Source organism: Zingiber officinale, chromosome 6A (assembly GCF_018446385.1).
Source record: "Zingiber officinale cultivar Zhangliang chromosome 6A, Zo_v1.1, whole genome shotgun sequence".
Lineage (NCBI taxonomy): Eukaryota > Viridiplantae > Streptophyta > Magnoliopsida > Zingiberales > Zingiberaceae > Zingiber > Zingiber officinale.
The window spans coordinates 75,773,385-75,793,109 of record NC_055997.1 but is presented as its reverse complement, the minus strand read 5'-3'; the positions used below and the strand labels follow the sequence as shown (position 1 = coordinate 75,793,109).

The 19,725-nt window shown below is 39.2% G+C and overlaps 2 protein-coding genes across 2 annotated transcripts; one reads left to right on the top strand and one right to left on the bottom strand.

The window, feature by feature from the left end:
• Nucleotides 1-11,119: 11,119 nt before the first annotated feature.
• Nucleotides 11,120-13,001, bottom strand: LOC121996614. Its single transcript, XM_042550630.1, has 4 exons — nucleotides 12,865-13,001; nucleotides 12,662-12,791; nucleotides 12,488-12,560; nucleotides 11,120-11,574 (listed from the first exon to the last, which is right to left on the bottom strand). Exons 1-4 carry the CDS (start codon nucleotides 12,902-12,904, stop codon nucleotides 11,305-11,307), a joined length of 513 nt encoding a protein of 170 aa, XP_042406564.1. The 5' UTR covers nucleotides 12,905-13,001; the 3' UTR covers nucleotides 11,120-11,304.
• Nucleotides 13,002-13,154: 153 nt separating this feature from the next.
• Nucleotides 13,155-17,847, top strand: LOC121996612 (coiled-coil domain-containing protein 93-like). The gene is made up of 8 exons (XM_042550629.1): nucleotides 13,155-13,296; nucleotides 13,369-13,522; nucleotides 13,750-13,829; nucleotides 15,720-15,759; nucleotides 15,885-15,992; nucleotides 16,180-16,260; nucleotides 16,363-16,485; nucleotides 16,706-17,847. Exons 2-8 carry the CDS (start codon nucleotides 13,418-13,420, stop codon nucleotides 16,745-16,747), a joined length of 579 nt encoding a protein of 192 aa, XP_042406563.1. The 5' UTR covers nucleotides 13,155-13,296; nucleotides 13,369-13,417; the 3' UTR covers nucleotides 16,748-17,847.
• Nucleotides 17,848-19,725: the final 1,878 nt, after the last annotated feature.

The following is a 19,725-nucleotide window of genomic DNA, read 5'->3' as shown; positions in this document are numbered from 1 at the left end:
TGCAAAGGTAGGAAAATCAACATCTAACTCATCTTGTCCACCTGGTCTAGGATGTCCGAAGAAATACTCATAAATGGAGTCAAATGAGACATTAAAAGGGAGAAGGTAAGGGGTCTGGTAAATTAGGATATATGGAAAAGACATTTCCTGAACACCTCCGGCAAGCTAGATAATCAAAGAAGGCCGAGAAAGAGAAATCAATAGTTTGCTTAACAACTCTAGTTCTATAATTAACATCATTAGTTTGATGAAGATTATTATAAAACTCAGATACTAAGTCGTAATTGATGTCCCGTTCTAAATAGACTAGAGAATCAAGTTTGTAATAGGCAAGTATTTCCGACACAGATGGACAAAATTCATCCATGAATTTTTGATCCACAGACCTACAAGGAAGCAGTTTGAAGGTTCTTTGTTGAAAAGCTTGTTCAAAGTGATGGTTTGGAAATCTTCCAGAAACGGATGGTTGAGGTCGGGAGGGAGCCTTAGATTTAGATTTCTCAGTTGACGACTTAGAGGTTCCCTCACTAACTTATTTCTTCCTAAAGGTTAAAAATGTGACACGAACGGGGCAAATAGGTGAGCACGGAAGCCACCGAGAACCGAGAACCAAGCTAAATTACAAAGATACGGTGAGAAATGAAAATGAAGTGTCAAAATGAGTAGAGCTCAGGGAGAATGGAGTTACCTTGGTGCCATTTATGTATCTTTCGGATAAAGGAGAGAAGAGTCGAGGCGTAGGAGGGTGTCGGCTAGGGCTTCGGCGTGCAATGGGAAGGGAAAGGACCGAGAAGAGTTAAGGCATAAGAGGGTGTCGGCTAGGGCTTCGGCATGCAATGGGAAGAGAAAGGACCGAGAAGAGTTAAGAGGGATGGGTGATCGATCCAGGTGGTGATATGATCGGACGGCTGTCTGATCAGGAGAGATCCTGACCGATCAGGGAACCTCCTGATCGGTCAGGGAATACCCTGATCGGTCGGTGGACCGATCAGGGAACCTCCTGATCGGTCCCTGGACCGATCAGTAAACAAACAGAGTGTTCTGGATCGGTCGACAGACCGATCCAGCCTCTCCTGATCGAGCTGTAGACCGATCAGTGTCTGACAAATTGAAGATTCTCCATTCAGTAACTGAAATTCATAAAAGTTTTCTATCGAAAATTCTGAAAATTCAGAACTCAAGAAGTTCAGAAACTTCCAAATTCAGAACCTAGAACATAAATATTTCCGAAAGATGAGCTCTTACGGTCTGAAATTGTTCAGAACCGGAAGGTTCCAAACAAAAAATACTCAGACCAACTCCAAACACATAGAGTTCAGACGTTTTGAACTTTAAGGTTTCAAAACCAGAAAAACTTCTGAACTATGATCTAAGGTGAACCAAGGTATTAATCAAGACTCAGACTATTTATTACCTGGTTCAAAACACATCCTTGCTATGATCAGTTTCGAGTTTGTTAAAATATATCCAAATTGCTATCATTACTTCAACAACTTGTCATATTTTCAATCAAAATCATGAAAGGTATCAATCAACACATCAACCAAAGTTAGATAATTTCTAGGTAAAGGTCCAACCAAGTTTCCTTGGTTGGAATATATGAGTAAGATCTAGGAACCAAATACATATGAATTATGTAATGGTCTTCCCCATACTCGATTTATGTCTCTTCAACCTAATTATTCAAGGGATGCATGATACATTTTGAATAATTTGGCTGATCCTAGCATCTCACCCCGTTTCTAGAAAATAAAAATAATTTGATAAACCTTATAGTTTGTGTGAGATGTCCCCAAGTTGCCCAAATTACTTTCCCAATTTCTCTTGTCGTTTTAATTGTCCTTATTGATCATGATGAAGTCCTAATGGCTTATTGAGCCAAACACATTCCCAATTCTCTCCTTAAATGACTAAATTTATTTTCCGGAAGGGGTTTGGTGAAAATATCGGCTAGGTTTGATTTTGACTCAACATATGTGAGCGCAATGTCTCCCCTAGCTACGTGATCTCTAATGAAGTGATGACGCACTTCAATGTGTTTGGTCCTTGAATGATGGACTGGATTTTTCGTTAGGTTTATTGTGCTGATGTTGTCACACAACACTTGCACTCTCTTATACGAAAGCCCATAATCTTCTAGGGTGTGGATCATCCACAACAATTGTGATACACTCTCTCCCATGGCAATGTATTCAGCCTCGGTCGTGGAGAGAGCAACGCAATGTTGCTTCTGACTTGACCAACTAACCAATGATGAACCTAAAAATTGGCAACCCCCACTAGTGCTTTTCCGATCCAATTTGCACCCAGCATAATCGGAGTCGGTATAACCTATCAAATCAAAAGACTCAGTACGAGGATACCAGAGACCTACTCTAATTGTGCCCTTAAGGTATCTCAGGATTCTCTTAACAGCAATTAAATGAGATTCCTTGGCACATACTTGATATCTAGCGCACATGCCCACAGCGAAAAGTATGTCCGGTCGACTAGCTGTGAGATATAGAAGACTACCGATCATGCTTCTATATTGCGTTAGATCAACTGATTTTCCATTCTCATCATTGTTAAGGCGAGTGTTTGTCGCCATTGGAGTGGATACTTCCTTAGAGTCACTCATTTTGAATTTCTTGAGCATCTCTTGAGTGTATTTTGTCTGATGGACATAAATGTCATCTCGAGTTTGTTTGATTTCAAGTTCAAGGAAGAATGTCAATTCTCCCACCAGACTCATCTCAAACTCACTTTCCATGTGAATGATAAATTCATTCAAATAGCCTTTGTTATTTGAGCTACAAATTATGTCATCGACATACACCTGGGCTACAAATATGTTTTCACCATCTCTACGCAGAAATAGTGTTGGATCTATTTGACCTCTTACAAAACCCTTTTCTAGTAAGTAAGTTGACAACCTTTCGTACCAAGCTCGAGGTGCTTGTTTAAGCCCATAAAGAGCTTTCTTGAGCTTGTACACGTGGTTTGGAGCTTCGGTATTCACAAACCCCGGTGGTTGTTCAACAAAGACCTCTTCTTTAATAAAACCGTTTAAGAAGGTCGATTTAACGTCCATTTGATAGAGCTTGAAGCCTCTATGTGCAGCAAAAGCTAGCATTAAACGAATGGACTCTAATCGGGCCACGGGAGCATAAGTCTCATCATAATCGAGGCCTTCGACTTGACTATAGCCCTTGGCTACAAGTCTTGCCTTGTTTCTTACGACTTCTCCCTTTTGATTTAACTTATGTTTGAAGACCCATTTGGTTCCAATAGTGGTGGTCTTCTTAGGTCTAGGAACTAAGTCCCACACTTGGCTCCTTTCAAATTGACCTAACTCATCTTGCATAGCTATGATCCAGTCAGGATCGTGCAATGCCTCACCAACTAATTTTGGTTCGATTTCTGAGATCAAGGCAACCTCATTAGACTCATTTCTAAAGAATGATCTAGTCCTAACCCCTTGTTGGATGTCTCCAACAATCTGGTCTTGGGGATGACTAGAGGCTATCCTAGATTGCCTTGGTGTTAGCGGTGTCTCATGAGTGGTCTCACTAGGCACAAGAAAGGACTCAGTATCAGGCAAAGGATCAGCCTGAGTCCTTTGTTGCCTTTGCTCATCATCATCGGAGTCAACTTCGACTCTTTCTATGTTTTGATCATTCAAACTTAGACTTCTAAGTTCAAATTGAATTTCTCCTACATCCCTCGATTGATCATTTGATTTAGGGATTTCTTCAAATGCTACATCCGAGGACTCTTCAATCAATTTAGTCCTATTGTTGTAAACTCGATAAGCTTTGCTGATGAGAGAGTACCCGACCAGTATCCCTTTATCAGCCTTAGCCGTGAACTTTCCAAGATGATCCTTGGTGTTCAAGATAAACACCTTACAACCAAACACCCTAAGATGTTTAATTGTAGGGGGTTTCCCAAACCAAAGTTCATGGGGAGTCTTTCCTAAAAACCTATGTATCAAGACTCGGTTTTGCACATAGCAGGCTGTATTTACAGGTTCAGCCCATAGGTAGCTCGGTAGTGAGTACTCATTGAGCATGCTTCGTGCAGCCTCTTGCAAGACTCGGTTCTTTCTCTCCACAACCCCATTTTGATGTGGGGTCCTTGGAGTAGAGAACTCATGCCTATATCCTTTTTCTTGACAAAATTCTAAAAATCTATGGTTTTGAAATTCTCCACCATGATCACTTCTAATTGTTTTAATTGTTGTTGATTTTTCATTTTCAGTTCTTCTACAAAAAGAAACAAAAATATCTATGGTTTGATCCTTATTTTTTAAAAAGAAAGTCCATGTATATCTAGTAAAATCATCAATGATCACTAAGCAGTATCTACTTCCATTCAATGAAATGACATTACTGCAATCAAATAAATCCATATGCAATAAATCTAAAGTATTAGATGTACTTACAGCGCTTTTACCTTTATGAGTCGCTTTTGTTTGCTTACCCTTTTGACATGCATCACATAATTTTGTCTTTTGGTACTTGATGCTTGGTAGGCCTCGCACTAATCCTTTGTTGGCCATCTTTCGAATATTCTTCATGTTCACATGGGCCAACCTCCTATGCCAAAGTCATGATTCTTCTTCTTTTGACATGAAACACTTAGCAGAGGCATTAGTAGCACTTTTAAAATATACTTGATAAATGTTATCTACCCTTGTGCCTACTAGTACCGTGTCAAGTGTGTCAATGTGTTTGACAAGACATTGACTTGAATGAAACTCAATTGTGTAACCCGTATCATACAATTGGCTGACACTTAGGAGATTAAAGGTCATCCCCTTGACTAGAAGAACATTCTTGATTTGGAGACATTCGGATATATGAATGTCTCCAACTCCTATAACCTTAAGGCTACCATTATTACCAAACGACACATTACCTCTATTTTTGTTTTGAAGGGTAGTAAAGAGTGACTTGTCCCCGGTCATGTGCTTGGAGCATCCACTATCAACAAACCAAGTTGATAGATGCTCCCCCTTGACCAATGCCTACAAGACACGAAAGATAGACGTTTTAGGTACCCAAATCTTGGGACCTAATGCATCTACAATGAACGACCTAGGAACTTATGCCTTGGTCACAACCTTCCTAGTCTCATGAACCCTAGAAGCATGTGATCTATGGAATTGGGTTCTAGACACTAGCGAAATGAAACTAGACTCCTTAGGTTGATATCCTAACCCAGCCTTGTTGTAGACCGCCCTTTGGGCATTTAGAATCATATCTAAGGTCTTAGAGCTAGTTGAGAATTTTTCAAGCATTTTCTTGAGTTTCTCAACTTCACCCTTTAAGGCTTTGTTTTCATCCTCAAGGGCCTCTTGATGTAGGTCATCAACCTCATCTTCCCTAAGGGCCCTCAAGTGCTCTACTTCATCTTTTAATGATTTAATTTGAGTTTTTGATTTCTTAAGTAAAGTAGATAAATGTGCAATGGTTTTATAACATTTTTATAAATGAGGAGAATTTACCTCTTCATCATCCGAAGATGATGAAGTCGCGGCTGAGGTATCACTCGTGTCACCATCACTCCCGGAATCTGATTCCTCCCTTTCCATGAACGCTAATTGACGTGTGTTTTTCTCCTTCTTCTCTTCCTCCGATGAGTTTGAGGAGGATTCATCCCAAGTAGCTTTGAGAGCTTTCTTCTTCTTGACCCTTTCCTCCTTCTTCTTGAGTTTTGGACACTCGCTCCGATAGTGTCCTTTCTTGCTACACTCAAAACAAGTGACATTAGTTTTATCAACATTTTGATCGATAGATTTACCTTACCCTTTGTATCTCCGGCTCATTCTCATGATTCTCCTTACAAAGTTGGTCATCTCGCTTGATGATGATCCACCTTCATCATCTGACTCAGAGGAGGATGAGGATGAAGGAATCTCTTTTTCCTTCTTCTTTTCTTTCTTTCTTCTTCCATCTTTGCTCTTTTCTCCTACAACTAAGGCAATACCTTTCTCTTTTTGACCCTTGTTAGCAAATTCATGGAGTTCCATTTCACAAAAAAAATCATCTAATTTAACAATTGAAAGGTCCTTGGAGACCTTGTAGGCATCTACCATAGATGACCACAAGGCATTCCTCGGAAAGGCTTTGAGAGCATACCTTATAAGATCGCGATTCTCTACGCGTTCATCTATGGAATGAAGACCATTGATAATTTCTTTGAACTTTCCGTGTAGTTCACTTACCGTCTCGTTCTCCTTCATGGTGAGGTTTTGTAATTGATTTAAGAATAAATCTCTCTTGGCGATCTGAGAGTCTCGAGTTCCTTCTTGGAGCTCGATGAGCTTGTTCAACAAGTCTTTTGCGCTCATGAATGGACCTACCTTGACGAGTTGATCCTTGGCTATCCCACATTGTAGAGTGACCACTACCTTGGCATCGGCTTGTCCTTTGCGAGTTTGCTCGGCGGACCACCTTGATGAGTCTAGTTCCTTACCTTCTTCGTCCTTCGGAGGTGTAAACCCTTCCTTGACGGAGAACCACATTGAGATGTCGGTCTTGAGATAATATTCCATACGACTCTTCCAATATTGAAAGTCCGCTCCGTCGAAGTAGGGTGGACGATTGGTGCTAAACCCTTCCTTCATAGCCATCTTCTTGCTCTTTAGGGTGTTAATCCGGATGAAGAGAACTTCGGCTCTTATACCACTTGTTAGGATCTTCGGATGGCTAGAGAGGGGGGGTGTGAATAGCCTCCTCTAAAAGCTTAAAGAATTTCTTCCTACAAATCGTTAGCGCAGCGAAAATATGCAAATGAAAAGATAATACAAGAAAAAGAGACAAACACCACTAACACCAGTATGTACGAGGTTTGGGGATAACTTGCCCCTACTCCTCGGCGTGTCCGTAAGGTGGACGATCCCTTGATCTTTCGGTAGATCACACCCTGGATAGATTCCGGCTAAAGATTTCCTCCTTCTCGGTGGAGCAACCTCTCCACAAAGTCTCAGAAGATATGTAAATAAAGCACAAGACTTACAATGATCAGTGGCTAAAGAGAATGAAGAATATGCTCACAGCCACGCAAAGACGACAGTGAAAGCAGAGCGCAAGAAGGAAGCAGCTTCTCAGCCAAGAGCTCAAAGCTTAGCACACTCACTTGATCGACAGAGAGTTTTTCTTTCTTAGTTTCTTCTACGAAAAATCTATTCATCCTTCTTCTTATGCCTCTGCTTTTCAACTGCGTTCAGCCTGTATCGAATCGTTGTCAACCTGCACCGAATCGCTGCTGCAAGCTAAGGTGTCGCCAATCACTCTTCCTCCTCATCTGGTTCTCTGAACTCACACCAATAGAACCCATGGTCTTCACAGGTGTCTCTGAGCTCGAACCAATAAACAGGAGTCAAGCTGATTGCCAGCTGATCGCAGCCAGTAAATGTTGATGCTCCAATTGCACCATTTGCAGCGAAACACAGTAGAAAGAACACTTTGTCTTATTCTTCTGATGGAGCTTGATTTGAATTTAAGCATTGGCACGATACCTGCAACCTGCAGATTTAAAAAGCTCGCAGCAGATGGTTAAATCAGACGAATCAGAAGTTGCAAAGAAACAGCAGAGACTACAGACCATTATTATGGATCGGTCAGCAGACCGATCCACAGCCTCTTTAACCGATCAGGCTACAGCCTGATCGGTCCAGGAGGCCTCTGATCAGTCTGTGGACCGATCAGGCTATAGGTCGATCGGTCCACAGACCGATCCCCCTATCCTCTCTCCCGAACTCTGTTGCCTCCTGATCGATCTACAGACCGATCAGTAATTCTCGGTGAGTTCACAGAGAGTTACTGATTGGTTACTGATCGGTCTGGTGACCGATCAGATAACCATAGTATCACTAGATCGGTCAACAGACCGATCCAATGCCTATGTAGGTTTAGAGCTTCCCAGCCCTAAACCCTAAAGCCTTCCTGGTCTAGAGAATGAGCTACCGAGCCCTCTCTGACCTAGTCCGGAAGCGAGCTACCGAGCCCTCTCCGACTTCGTCTGGTCCAGAGAACGAGCTACCGAGCCCTCTCCGACTTCATCCGGTCCAGAGAACGAGCTACCAAGCCCTCTCTGACCTAGTCCGGAGAACGAGCTACCGAGCCCTCTCCGATTTCATCTGGTCCAGAGAACGAGCTACCGAGCCCTCTCTGACCTAGTCCGGAGAACGAGCTACCGAGCCCTCTCCGACTTCGCGTGCCAAGTTTCCATACTTTGACTTTTCCCTTCCACCTGATCAACCTTGATCAGTAATCAATCTGAGTTTAATTAATATCTGATACAATCTTAAATCAGTGTCAACATCAAAACAACAGCCAGGTCAGACTGTATCAGCAATCTCCCCCTTTTTGTTGTTTGACAACATGATTTAAGTTTAGATCAGAAATGCTCATATTTCCATAATTTTAGGAGAATCAAGATCCTCCCCCTAAGACGGATACAACACTATGTAAGGAAGTCAATAATCCTCAAGGTTATCCTCTCCACTAAAATCAAAACTTCATTCATCTCTAAACTTAGTCATCTTCTCCCCCTTTGTCAAACACCGAAAAGGTGCGAATTAGGTAATAAGACTTAAGGACTCCCCCTTAACCAATACTGTCTCTTTCTTAATCCACATAGAATTCCCTCTAAGTGTATTATCGAACAGTAAATAAGAGACAATCAAGATATGGCATATGAAAAGCATATAAATAGCCAATAAGAACTGAAACATAAAGAGAAGCAAGTAATAGAAAAACGAGTAGCATAAATATATGAAAACAGCTAATATCCAGGTCAGACACATGTATCTATCAAACAGTTTCCGAAACATAGGCAATCAAAATGACCAACATAAAACAAGGTGTATCAATCAACATCCTCAATATGAGGAGCATCATCATCATCAGCTGGAGGAATGAGTCCCTGAGACGGCATGCTGCTGCTCGAGGGTGGATAGCACGAGTAATACTGCGGAGGTGGGTAGCTGGCCATCCATCCTAGAAGCACCTGCTGCGTCGCCAAATGCTGACTGCGTAGATCATCGTAACGCTGGTCAATCCGAACGTGCAGCCCATGGAGCTCAGCAGCCAGCAGCTTATCGTGCTGATCGATGCGGCTCTCCAGCTCAACGATCTGCCAGCGCAGATCAGGATCTGCCTCTCCATACTCATCAGCAGCAGGAGGAGGAGCAGCAACAGGAGCAGCATCAACCTGTCGTGGAGGTGCCCGTGGTAACTCACCCAGTGCTCTCCCGTCCTTCCAACGAACTGCCTCATACTCTCCTATGATGCCAGACTTGGAAAATGCACGTTTTCCAAGTCTGCAGTCCTGCCTCACCATCTTAACTATCCTTCCCTTGGAGACATCAATCTGTAAGGTCTCGAGCCAATCCGTAATTATATGCCCATAAGGCATATAAACGGTGAAGCTGTTAGGCTCACTATAGGAGATGATAGACGAATAAATGTTCGACATGATGTCAAAATCAAGACGCCGACGCAATCCATAAAGCATCAGGCAGTGATATGGTCGGATCTCTGATAAGGGTTTAGATGTGATTGGCAGAAGATAATTTGTGACAATCTTAAAGAGAATGTAATCTGGGGCAGATAGTCTCAGAGCTGCAAAGGTAAAAAAATCAACATCTAATTCATCTTGTCCAACTGGTCTAGGATGTCCGAAGAAATACTCATAAATGGAGTCAGATGAGACATCAAAGGGAGAAGGTAAGGGGTCTGGTAAATCAGAATATATGGAAAAGAAATTTCCTGAATACCTCCGGCAAGCTAGATAATCAAAGAAGACCGAGAAAGAGAAATCAATAGTTTACTTAGCAACTCTAGTTCTATAATTAACATCATTAGTTTGATGAAGATTATTATAAAACTCAGATATTAAGTCGTAATTGATGTCCCGTTCTAAATAGACAAGTATTTCCGACACAGATGAACAAAATTCATCCATGAATTTTTGATCCACAGACCTACAAGGAAGCAGTTTGAAGGTTCTTTGTTGAAAAGCTTGTTCAAAGTGATGGTTTGGAAATCTTCCAGAAACGGATGGTTGAGGTCGGGAGGGAGCCTTAGATTTAGATTTCTCAGTTGACGACTTAGAGGTTCCCTCACTAACTTGTTTCTTCCTAAAGGTTAAAAATGTGACACGAACGGGGCAAATAGGTGAGCACGGAAGCCACCAACAACCGAGAACCAAGCCAAATTACAAAGATACGGTGAGAAATGAAAATGAAGTACCAAAATGAGTAGAGCTTGGGGAGAATGGAGTTACCTTGGTGCCATTTATGTATCTTTCGGATAAAGGAGAGAAGAGTCGAGGCGTAGGAGGGTGTCGACTAGCGCTTCGGCGTGCAATGGGAAGGGAAAGGACCGAGAAGAGTTAAGGCGTAGGAGGGTGTCGGCTAGGGCTTCGGCATGCAATGGGAAGAGAAAGGACCTAGAAGAGTTAAGAGGGATGGGTGATCGATCCAAGTGGTGATATGATCGGACGGCTGTCCGATCAGGAGAGATCCTAACCGATCAGGGAACCTCCTGATCGGTCAGGGAATACCCTGATCGGTCGGTGGACCGATCAGGGAACCTCCTGATTGATCCCTGGACCGATCAGTAAACAAACAGAGAGTTCTGTATCGGTCGACAGACCGATCCAGCCTCTCCTGATCGGGCTGTAGACCGATTAGTGTCTGACAAATTGAAGATTCTCCATTCAGTAACTGAAATTCGTAGAAGTTTTCTATCGAAAATTCTGAAGATTCAGAACTCAAGAAGTTCAGAAACTTCCAAATTCAGAACCTAGAACATAAATATTTCCGAAAGATAAGCTCTTACGGTCTAAAATTATTCAGAACCAGAAGGTTCCAAACAAAAAAAACTCAGACAAACTCCAAACGCATAGAGTTCAGACATTTTGAACTTTAAAATTTCAAAACCAGAAAAACTTCTGAAACTTCTGAGAAATCATATATTAACTTTTACTCAAAAGTTACAAATCATATACTCAATCTGAGAAATCATATATTAACTTTCACTCAAAGTTACAAATCATATATTCAATCTGAGTTGAAGAAGTTTAAAAAAAAAAAACAAAGTCAATAAAACAGTAGAATATCAGCTAATTACAATATCCAGTTTTTAGCTTATTGATATAACAACCATACATAATTGGTAAAGATTTTCTCAAGAACAATAAGCAACATTATTACACAAATTAGTAACTTCACTTCTATAGAAAATATTTCCTAAGCTATATATAATAGGAGTGCATAAATGTTCCTGAGCAGAACAAGAAGTGATGAAATTATTCACAACCCTCGGTAGACTTTTGGACGACGACAACCCCAAGGGTAATTATGGAGGCGTAGATGGAACTCGGAAGCTTTTGCACAACTTTACCCACACCGGGAACCCCTTCGGTTGCCCTCTTCGTCAGCAGTGCCACTGTCGGAGCCAGCACGAGCGCGATTATAAGATTCACACTAATTGTCGATAAGGTGTCGTTTGTCAATTTTCGTATGAACTTGGTAAACTCTTCGCGGTCGAGTAGCCCATCGAGATTAACATCATACTCCTACAAGGTGAGGAATTAGAGCTTAGATAAGGTGGAAGTAGTATAACAACGTAAGAAGTATGATACTTCATAGAGAATTGATGTGAACATTAAAGATAAAAAATTTGTAAATAAAATTTAGATCTTGCAGAACTAAAAGTACAAGATTGCATAAACTTTAGATCCAAACTAGTTAATCAGATGCATAAATCTATTCTGCAATTGCTCTCTTTGTAAGAAATAGCCAGATCATTTAACTAGATTATATTTCTACAAACTTGGAACAATTTCAATTGGCTCAAAGAGGGCAAAGGTCTAGAGCTGTTGCTCACCTAATATCCGTTGTTATCATTTTGTTATAGTTTACCTGAAATGATTAGTCTAAGTTTATCGATTTTTTAGCAGGGTTAGAAGCCATGAGCTACCAGTAAATAGTATAATTATATTGGGTGAAGATGAAAGCACCCTCAAGTGAGATTAATGTCAGATAGATCCTGATAGAAGACACAGCAACTGTTTGCCTTGGGACAAATGGAAGAAATCAATGCAAGTTATGCTACCAGATAAGGGAAGATCTTCATGAAGTAAATCAGGTTAATTTGAATGAAGTTCTTCCTTTAATACAAACTGATAGTCTTTCTTTAGAGGCCGACGATAGCTTTTGCAAGACAATTTTAGAGTTTTCTGTAGAAAAATGAATGATCTTCTGCCTAGGTCAACATGAAATTTCATGAGTGTGCGCACTGAGCCATTTCTTGTTAATCGACGAAACAACCTCAGATCAAGCAGTCGAAGCAGGAAAAATGATCTACATGATTCGTGCATAATCAGACCTTCTTCGATATCTTGAGAATCCATAGCTAGTTATTCTTTTTGTTATAATAAAAATCTATCATAGGAACGATAATTGGGAATCGAAGCTGGTAATAAGAACCTTCATCAAAGATCTGAGTTTTTCCTTGGAGGGAGGATCCTGGTGGGGTCCAGGCAAGTGCTTGTTGATGTCGCTGAAGAAAATCCACAACACGACAAGAGCAAAAGGGGTCAGAGAGATTCCCCCAAAATGATTAAGAAGAAGAAGAAGAAGAAGAAAGGGGGTTTGATTTACTTGAAGATGCAGAGGACGGCGATGTAGACTTCCTCGAAAGTCAGAGCATCCCTGGAGGCGGAGTCGTCTTTGATATGGTCGAACACCCGATCTGTAATCTTCCGAATCTGTTTCTCCTTCCATTGCCTCCCTAAAATTTGGATTCACGTCATCTCCAAGCATTGCCGACGACGATCGAGGAAGAGAAAGGACAAGACACTTACCGTGGAGCTTATCCTGAACAGTCGCCAAAATCTGACCCATGAAACTCTGCGATCGACAGAAGAAGTGAAGAAAACGATGAAGCCGCCACCGGAGATCGACGATGATCTGGATCGAAGAGGAACGGAAGGAGAGAGAAGATAACGACTATCAGATCTAAATATCGTGATTGTGATAATTATTGCCTTCAATCAATCGACACGTCGTTGCTTAATTCGATGAGATATGATCAAAGAGTTTTCCTTTATGATTTAATATTGACCGTAGGATGCCTAGTAGGGACGGTATGAGATTGCCCCCAAAACTACATGATTTACCCTTGCCCTCGCCGTGATCGTCGATCAGCGACTCTCGCCGCTGCAAATCGAGGCCCTTTCTCCTCCGACACCTCAAAACCAGAAAATCTCAGGGGATCTCCCTTCCTCAAAATAGTCGTAAGCTAGCAGCCTGCCATCTCCCCATCTTTTGCCCTCTCTCGGCCACATTGACTTCAATTCATTCTACAGGATTTTGGAGGAAAAGGTCTGATCTTCATCATCTTCTTGTTAATTGCATATGGATGTGGAAGGTTCTGTTGAATATCAACAACAACAATTGGAGTTGGATGATTTTGATCATACTCTAAGTCAAGTTATGGACAAAATGGTTTCATCTAAACAGGTAGACTCAATTATCAATGCAACTCAATTATGATGGCGTTAGTTGCACTTCACCTATTCATACTTGATGAATTGGAAATAGTGTTACGATTCTGTTTCACTAGTAAAGTGTCCTTATTATTTGGATCTCTTCCCCTTTACAAAATCTGTCTCTTGTGAACATATTTTTGTTGATAAAGCAAAATCTATCTCAAAGGAAATTGATGGTATCTGTGTGCGTTTGTTCAGGAACTGGCAGCTAAACTAAGGATGGTACTGTCGGTAAAACGGAAGATTGATGATGTGCCCACGCAAGCAGAACTGATTCAGTATGTTTATGTTTTTGTAATAGTTGCTCTTGTCGTTTCAGATCTCATAGCACAATTCCATTGCCAAGCCCATGAAGAACCATTCAAGCCACTAACTAGTTTTCATGTCTCCTCCCTTTATTTTACCCGCTAGTCTGCAAGGCTTAGTATACTGTCAAGCCGTAGCAATTTGAGAGTGGACAAGTATCCATGCAATGTTAGCACTGTTATGAATATTATGTATATATATAAGAGTGGTGTGTTTGTATAATTATTTAAAGAAGGGAGAGGTTGGCGATTTGACACACACACACAGTAATGCTCAAGGTTTTTCTAAGGGAAATCGAGATCTCAGTTGTGGAGTTGGGTGATCAAAGTGCCCAGCAGAGTGAGGTTATTAGCTTAGACATTGCTGGAGGGATTAGAAAGATAATGTTTCAGATGAGGGAAAAGAAGGATTTGTTGAAGATGTAATGTCTATGTCGTGCAGTGGTGGGATGTTCCTAATGCAAAACAAGGGCTGCTTGGCTGAGTTTTTACTTAAGTTCTGTAGTAAGTTTCACACACAGTAATGCTCAAGGTTTTTCTAAGGGAAATCGAGATCTCAGTTGTGGAGTTGGGTGATCAAAGTGCCCGGCAGAGTGAGGTTATTAGCTTAGACATTGGTGGAGGGATTAGAAAGATAATGTTTCAGATGAGGGAAGAGAAGGATTTGTTGAAGATGAAATGTCTATGTCGTGCAGTGGTGGGATGTTCTGAATGCAAAACAAGGGCTGCTTGGCTGAGTTTTTACTTAAGTTCTGTAGTAAGTTTCAAGGACATATTACTTTTGTAGCTGCCAGCAGATAGTTTTTTAGTGGTGTGGCTTGGCTGAATAGTATCAGGATGGTAGTTTCTTTAGTACTTAATTAGTTGGTGACTCACGTAGTTAGGTAGCTGTAGCAACAGGTAAGTTAATGGTGTAAGACCTTACTTAACTTTACCTAATAATAACATGGCAGGACTCTCTCTTGCCATCATATCCATTTTCCGAAGGAATTTTTTTCACTAGTCCCTTGTTTAATCCCCAAGCCCCAGTTCACTTGGAAAGAAAGTGAAGGAATGAGAAAATTTGGAGGAAGATTGTTCTTGGTGATGGATTGGTGTTTTTTCTTACTTTCTTTCCTCATCTTCTATCTCCCCTCAATATCTGTTTTTCACAGCTATCTATCTTACCTTCCCTGATAAATAGGACCTAAATCTTAATAATGCAGCAGAGCTATATAACATTGACATTTCTTCATTATTGCGCAGCCATGGTTGTCGCCTAAATCTTTATTTATTTGTGACCATTCACTAATGAGCTCTATAACCAAGCACTATTTCACTGTTTCTAATTTAGAATTCTATGAATATCTCATAGACATTTAATTCGATCTTTCTGATTAAAGTTCTAGTGGCAGGATATTATTGTTACCTGCTTATATTAGCTCAAATGATCAATCAATTGATCTTCTTACCATATCTTTTTGAGGTTTTAGAGTCATTGTTTTTTTCAGCAATCTTGGGCTACAGCATACCTATCGTCCAGCAGAAACTGAGAGGATTTAGAATAATCAAAAGGGTATATACAATTAGCAAAAATAAGGAAGACTACCACAATTCAGTTTAATAATTTCTTGATATATTCAACCTAAGGGGAATCTAAGAAGGGGTGATGGGTTTTTTTTGGGTTCTCCCTCAATTTATATCTGAAACTTATAATGATTATAATCTTAGGTGCTTTTACCAATAGCAATTGCTTTTGGTCTTTGTGCCTAGTACCTCTTGTTAAGTTGGTTTATTTATAAAGTTTCTTTGTTTAGCAATTAATCTCCTACATTATCCTTTATGCTGTTACTGGACTCAATAGCCTACTTTTAATTACTTCAGGTATGAGCGGAGATTATCTGAACTTTATTCCCAGATTAGGGTATGGTCATATGGAATTATTGGCACTATTTGACAGTGCTATTCTTTTTTTTCTCTTAAAGATAACATATGAATTATCTGAAATCTATTCTCAGATTATCTGATTTTTTTTTTTTTTGCTTACAGGACAAGCATAAGCAAACTTCTACATTGTTTGACACTTACAACTCACTACTGGAAATAAAGGAACTGATGCTAAAAGAAACATCAATACTGAATTCGATAAATTCACAGGTTTGTCCAAGACATCGCTATGATCAAGTAATCATTTGAGTTTTCTTTTCTGTTTGAATTTGTGTCAATTTAATTAAGAGAAAAAATAAAAGAACAAAGATATCTAATGTAACTTGACCAATGAATATTTCCTTGTTCTATTAATGTGATGATAATCTTCAGTGTTTTTCTTCTCCATGTTTTCTAGTTTCAAGATGCCTTAACAAGCACCATCGGTCGTACTAAACTTGTAGATTCTTTGGAGACTATAGTTAAGGGAGCTCGACAAGTAAGCACAACGATTCTCTTAGTTAAGCTTTAGTAAAAATATTGACCAACCTGATAAGTTTGAGTACATCCAGAAAAGTCTAAACTACATTTTATGCTTCAGAAGCTGGAAAAGGTAGAGCTTAGCCTGATGGCTGAAAAGAAGAATTCTGAATCTCTTAGGGAGAAGTTAACGGCCAATTTAGCGGACCAACGATATTTTTCATCTCTTTTGAAGGAACTCCAGGTCAGCTCTAAATTCAACAACTAAGCATATGAAAGCATATACATAGTGTCCTTTGAACCACATACATGCTCTCTAGTATACCATTAATCGGTTGGTTTTAGCATAAAGTGATGTGTGCATAAAGAAGATCATGTCAAAGAGATCTGATTAAAAGGATGATGACACAAGTTTGCAATTGCTTTTCACTTCCGTAAACCTGATAAGTTGATAAATGTTACAGGAAGAGTGTGCAAAAAACGAACGAATCAGGCAAGCAGAGTAAAATCACAGTTCATGGATTTTTCCTTGTGTTCATCAGTCCTTGAGAGGCTTGATGGTTTTGCGTCATATCAGTTGTATTGATCTGGTTCTGACCAACCAAATGGATTTCAGATTTCTCTGTCGTAAAAATTTTCAGAATTTGGTGAGCTATATCTTGTTTATTTTTCTGCATGGATGGTGTGGTATGTGAACTCAGTTCCCTATGGCACAGACAAAGAAAATGCACTTGGAGAAAAACTTCTTTAGGTGCTACTTAATTCTTATTTAAGCTCATTCCCACTAGCTTAACAACTTGGTGGGGATGATTCCGAGCAACCTTAACAATTGCCTGCATCTACAATCCATCAGTCTCATTCAAAACATGCTTCGAGGAGAGATCCCCAGTAACATTGACTAGCTGATCATCCCTCCACTTTGGAATTCCTCAACCTCCAACAAGAAGGGGCTTTGAGAAGCTTTCTGACCGAATGCTAAGCTTTAGTCAAGCTGTTAACCTCACGCTCAAGTATTGACTTCAAAACTTTAGTCTTGAGTTCTTACCAAATGGTATCTTAGATGAATGGCTTCATCCTAAAGAAAATGGTGCAAGTGGACTAAAAACACTGGGCCTCATCAACAGATTCAGTATATCTGTCGATATGACTTGTGTCCCACAGCTGATGTTTTTGAGGAAGGATATAGCATTCACCACTATGTTGAGATGGCACTTCCAGGACAAGTGGTTAAGATCATGGATCTTCAACTATTAGCAGCAAGGGACTAGGCGACAGCGGCACGGATGGGTGAGATCTGGAATGCAATATGTCTGCGCTTGGAATTGCCAACGGACAGGATGAACATGCACGAGGTAGTTAGGGAATTGTAGAAGGTAAGGGATTTGTTTCCAAGTCAGGCATCAAAGTGGAATGGTAAAGCTACAGCCAAATAAACAGGCCTATGAGATGGTTCCCGAGTTAGGCTTTTGATTTTTTCTGCAACAGCTTGAAAGCAAAATGCATATCTACACTGGAAACTAATCTTAAGAATAACGCCGCGTTCCAGGATTATTCATTTCGCCAATCTAACTTTTATAATGTTTAAATCACCTATGGTATTTTTGAATTGCCCTCCTATTTTGTATGAAATAATGATAGGATTTCTTTATATTTTTATCTATTTATTTAAAATTTTATTGGACATTTTTATCTATCTATTTAAAAATTTATTGGACATGAACACAACAAAGAGGTTTGTAGAAATATATTGATTTTAGTTTAAAATGATATTAAAATTCTCTAGGTCCATTAGTCGGTTCAATCAATGGATCATTTAAAAATTTTAAAAATTTGAATCAAAAGAATTTTAGGGATTCATTTTTGGTGTTAATTAGTGATTATCATGGTCCTAGATTTTATATTAAGCTTGTAATAAATTTTATCGAGTTTTTGTAAGTTTAAAAATTTACTACTTTTAATTTGCATTATTGAATTCATATTTGAGGGACATAGATATATTAAGAAGGTTTTAAGAGTACATTTGTTTCGATTTAAAGTGATTCAAGAGTTTGATGTATACCATTCAAAATTTTTTGATATTTTTTATATTAGGGAGGTCTTAGAATCTATTGATAGATTTGATCCGTGAATATTATTGCCCTAAATCTTATAATAAATTTGTGACAGTCCGCTCAATTTATATTATCAAATAGAATTTTTAAATAATTTTAAATCAAATTTAATATATTGCTAGAAGCTTTCTTAATCTATCAATACTATCACGACACTAGATTTTTAAATGAGTACAGTACAAGTGAAAATTATATATAAAGAAATCTATGAACTCTATGAAAGGAAAAGGAGCAGCTCAAAAGTATACATGGACCAGAAGACCAATGGCGGAGTCAGAAGGACTGACCTACTCCGGCTGATTTACTCGGTTGATCGAAAATAAAAGCCCAAGGCTAATTAAATTGTTTTCTTCCTCCCTCTTTTACATTCTTCCTTCCTCCTCTTTCTCACTATGTCGACAAAATTGAAGAGATAATATGTCATACCTATACGGTCCCATAACTATTAACGTTACTGCAAACTAAATTTGATTCTTACGCAATTTTTTCAACGGTAAATTAGAGAAAAATCCTCAATGGTAATCATAACTTTACATGCAATTCTCATGCCTAAAAAACTTTGTTTCCACTCCCTGCATGCAAAGTATTACTTGTTTCAACTCCCTCATGCAAATATTGATACCTAAATTGCCCCTTAAATTTTTTAGGTACAAAAAATTTAAAATTGAGTACAAAAAGTCTGAAAACGAGTATAATTCTTCTTAAAGTCAGTACTTTATATTAAAAATCGAGTATATTTTCTATCAAAATTGTCCCTCTTATTTTTTAGGTATAAAAAGTCTAAAAATAAGTATAATTCTTGTTAAATTCAGCACTTTACACTATAATCTAGTACTCTATACTAGGATCGAGTATATTTTCTATTGAAATTAACCCATATTTTTTAGGTACAAAAAGTCAAAAATTGAGTACAAAAAGTCCGAAAATGAGTATAATTCTTCTTAAAATCAGTACTTTATATTAAAAATCGAGTATATTTTCTATTAAATTCAGCACATTAAATTAAAACGAGTATATTTTGAGGTGAAAAAAGAATCGTACTCAATTTAATAGAAAATATACTAGATTCTAATTTAATATACTGAATTTAAGAGAATTTATACTGATTTTTGGACTTTTTGTACCTAAAAATATCATGGGCAATTAGGTAAATATGTTTGACTGAGGAGTGAAAAGGAAATTTTTCATGGATGGAGACTACATGCAAAGTTGAGTTTACCAATGGGGAGTGCAGGCAAATTTATCCTTTTTTCAACTCCTACTTTCTTGTCAACTTTTTAAAGTACTAAAGTGAATAGTTTTTGAAAATGTGAGAGCCACGAAAGGTGTCATCTATAGGCGCATATTCTTTGCTCCATAAGCTAAGCATCTCG

Bases quoted from the DNA above. Each gene is read 5' to 3' on its own strand.
- LOC121996612 (XM_042550629.1), top strand. From the start codon at position 13,418: ATGGATGTGGAAGGTTCTGTTGAATATCAACAACAACAATTGGAGTTG. The intron at 15,993-16,179 runs GTTTGTCCAAGA...CATGTTTTCTAG, and splicing joins TGAATTCGATAAATTCACAG to TTTCAAGATGCCTTAACAAG. The intron at 16,486-16,705 runs GTCAGCTCTAAA...TAAATGTTACAG, and splicing joins CTCTTTTGAAGGAACTCCAG to GAAGAGTGTGCAAAAAACGA.
- LOC121996614 (XM_042550630.1), bottom strand. From the start codon at position 12,904: ATGGGTCAGATTTTGGCGACTGTTCAGGATAAGCTCCACG. The intron at 12,792-12,864 runs GTAAGTGTCTTG...TCCAAATTTTAG, and splicing joins TGTTCAGGATAAGCTCCACG to GGAGGCAATGGAAGGAGAAA. The intron at 12,561-12,661 runs GTAAATCAAACC...GATTTTCTTCAG, and splicing joins GCCGTCCTCTGCATCTTCAA to CGACATCAACAAGCACTTGC.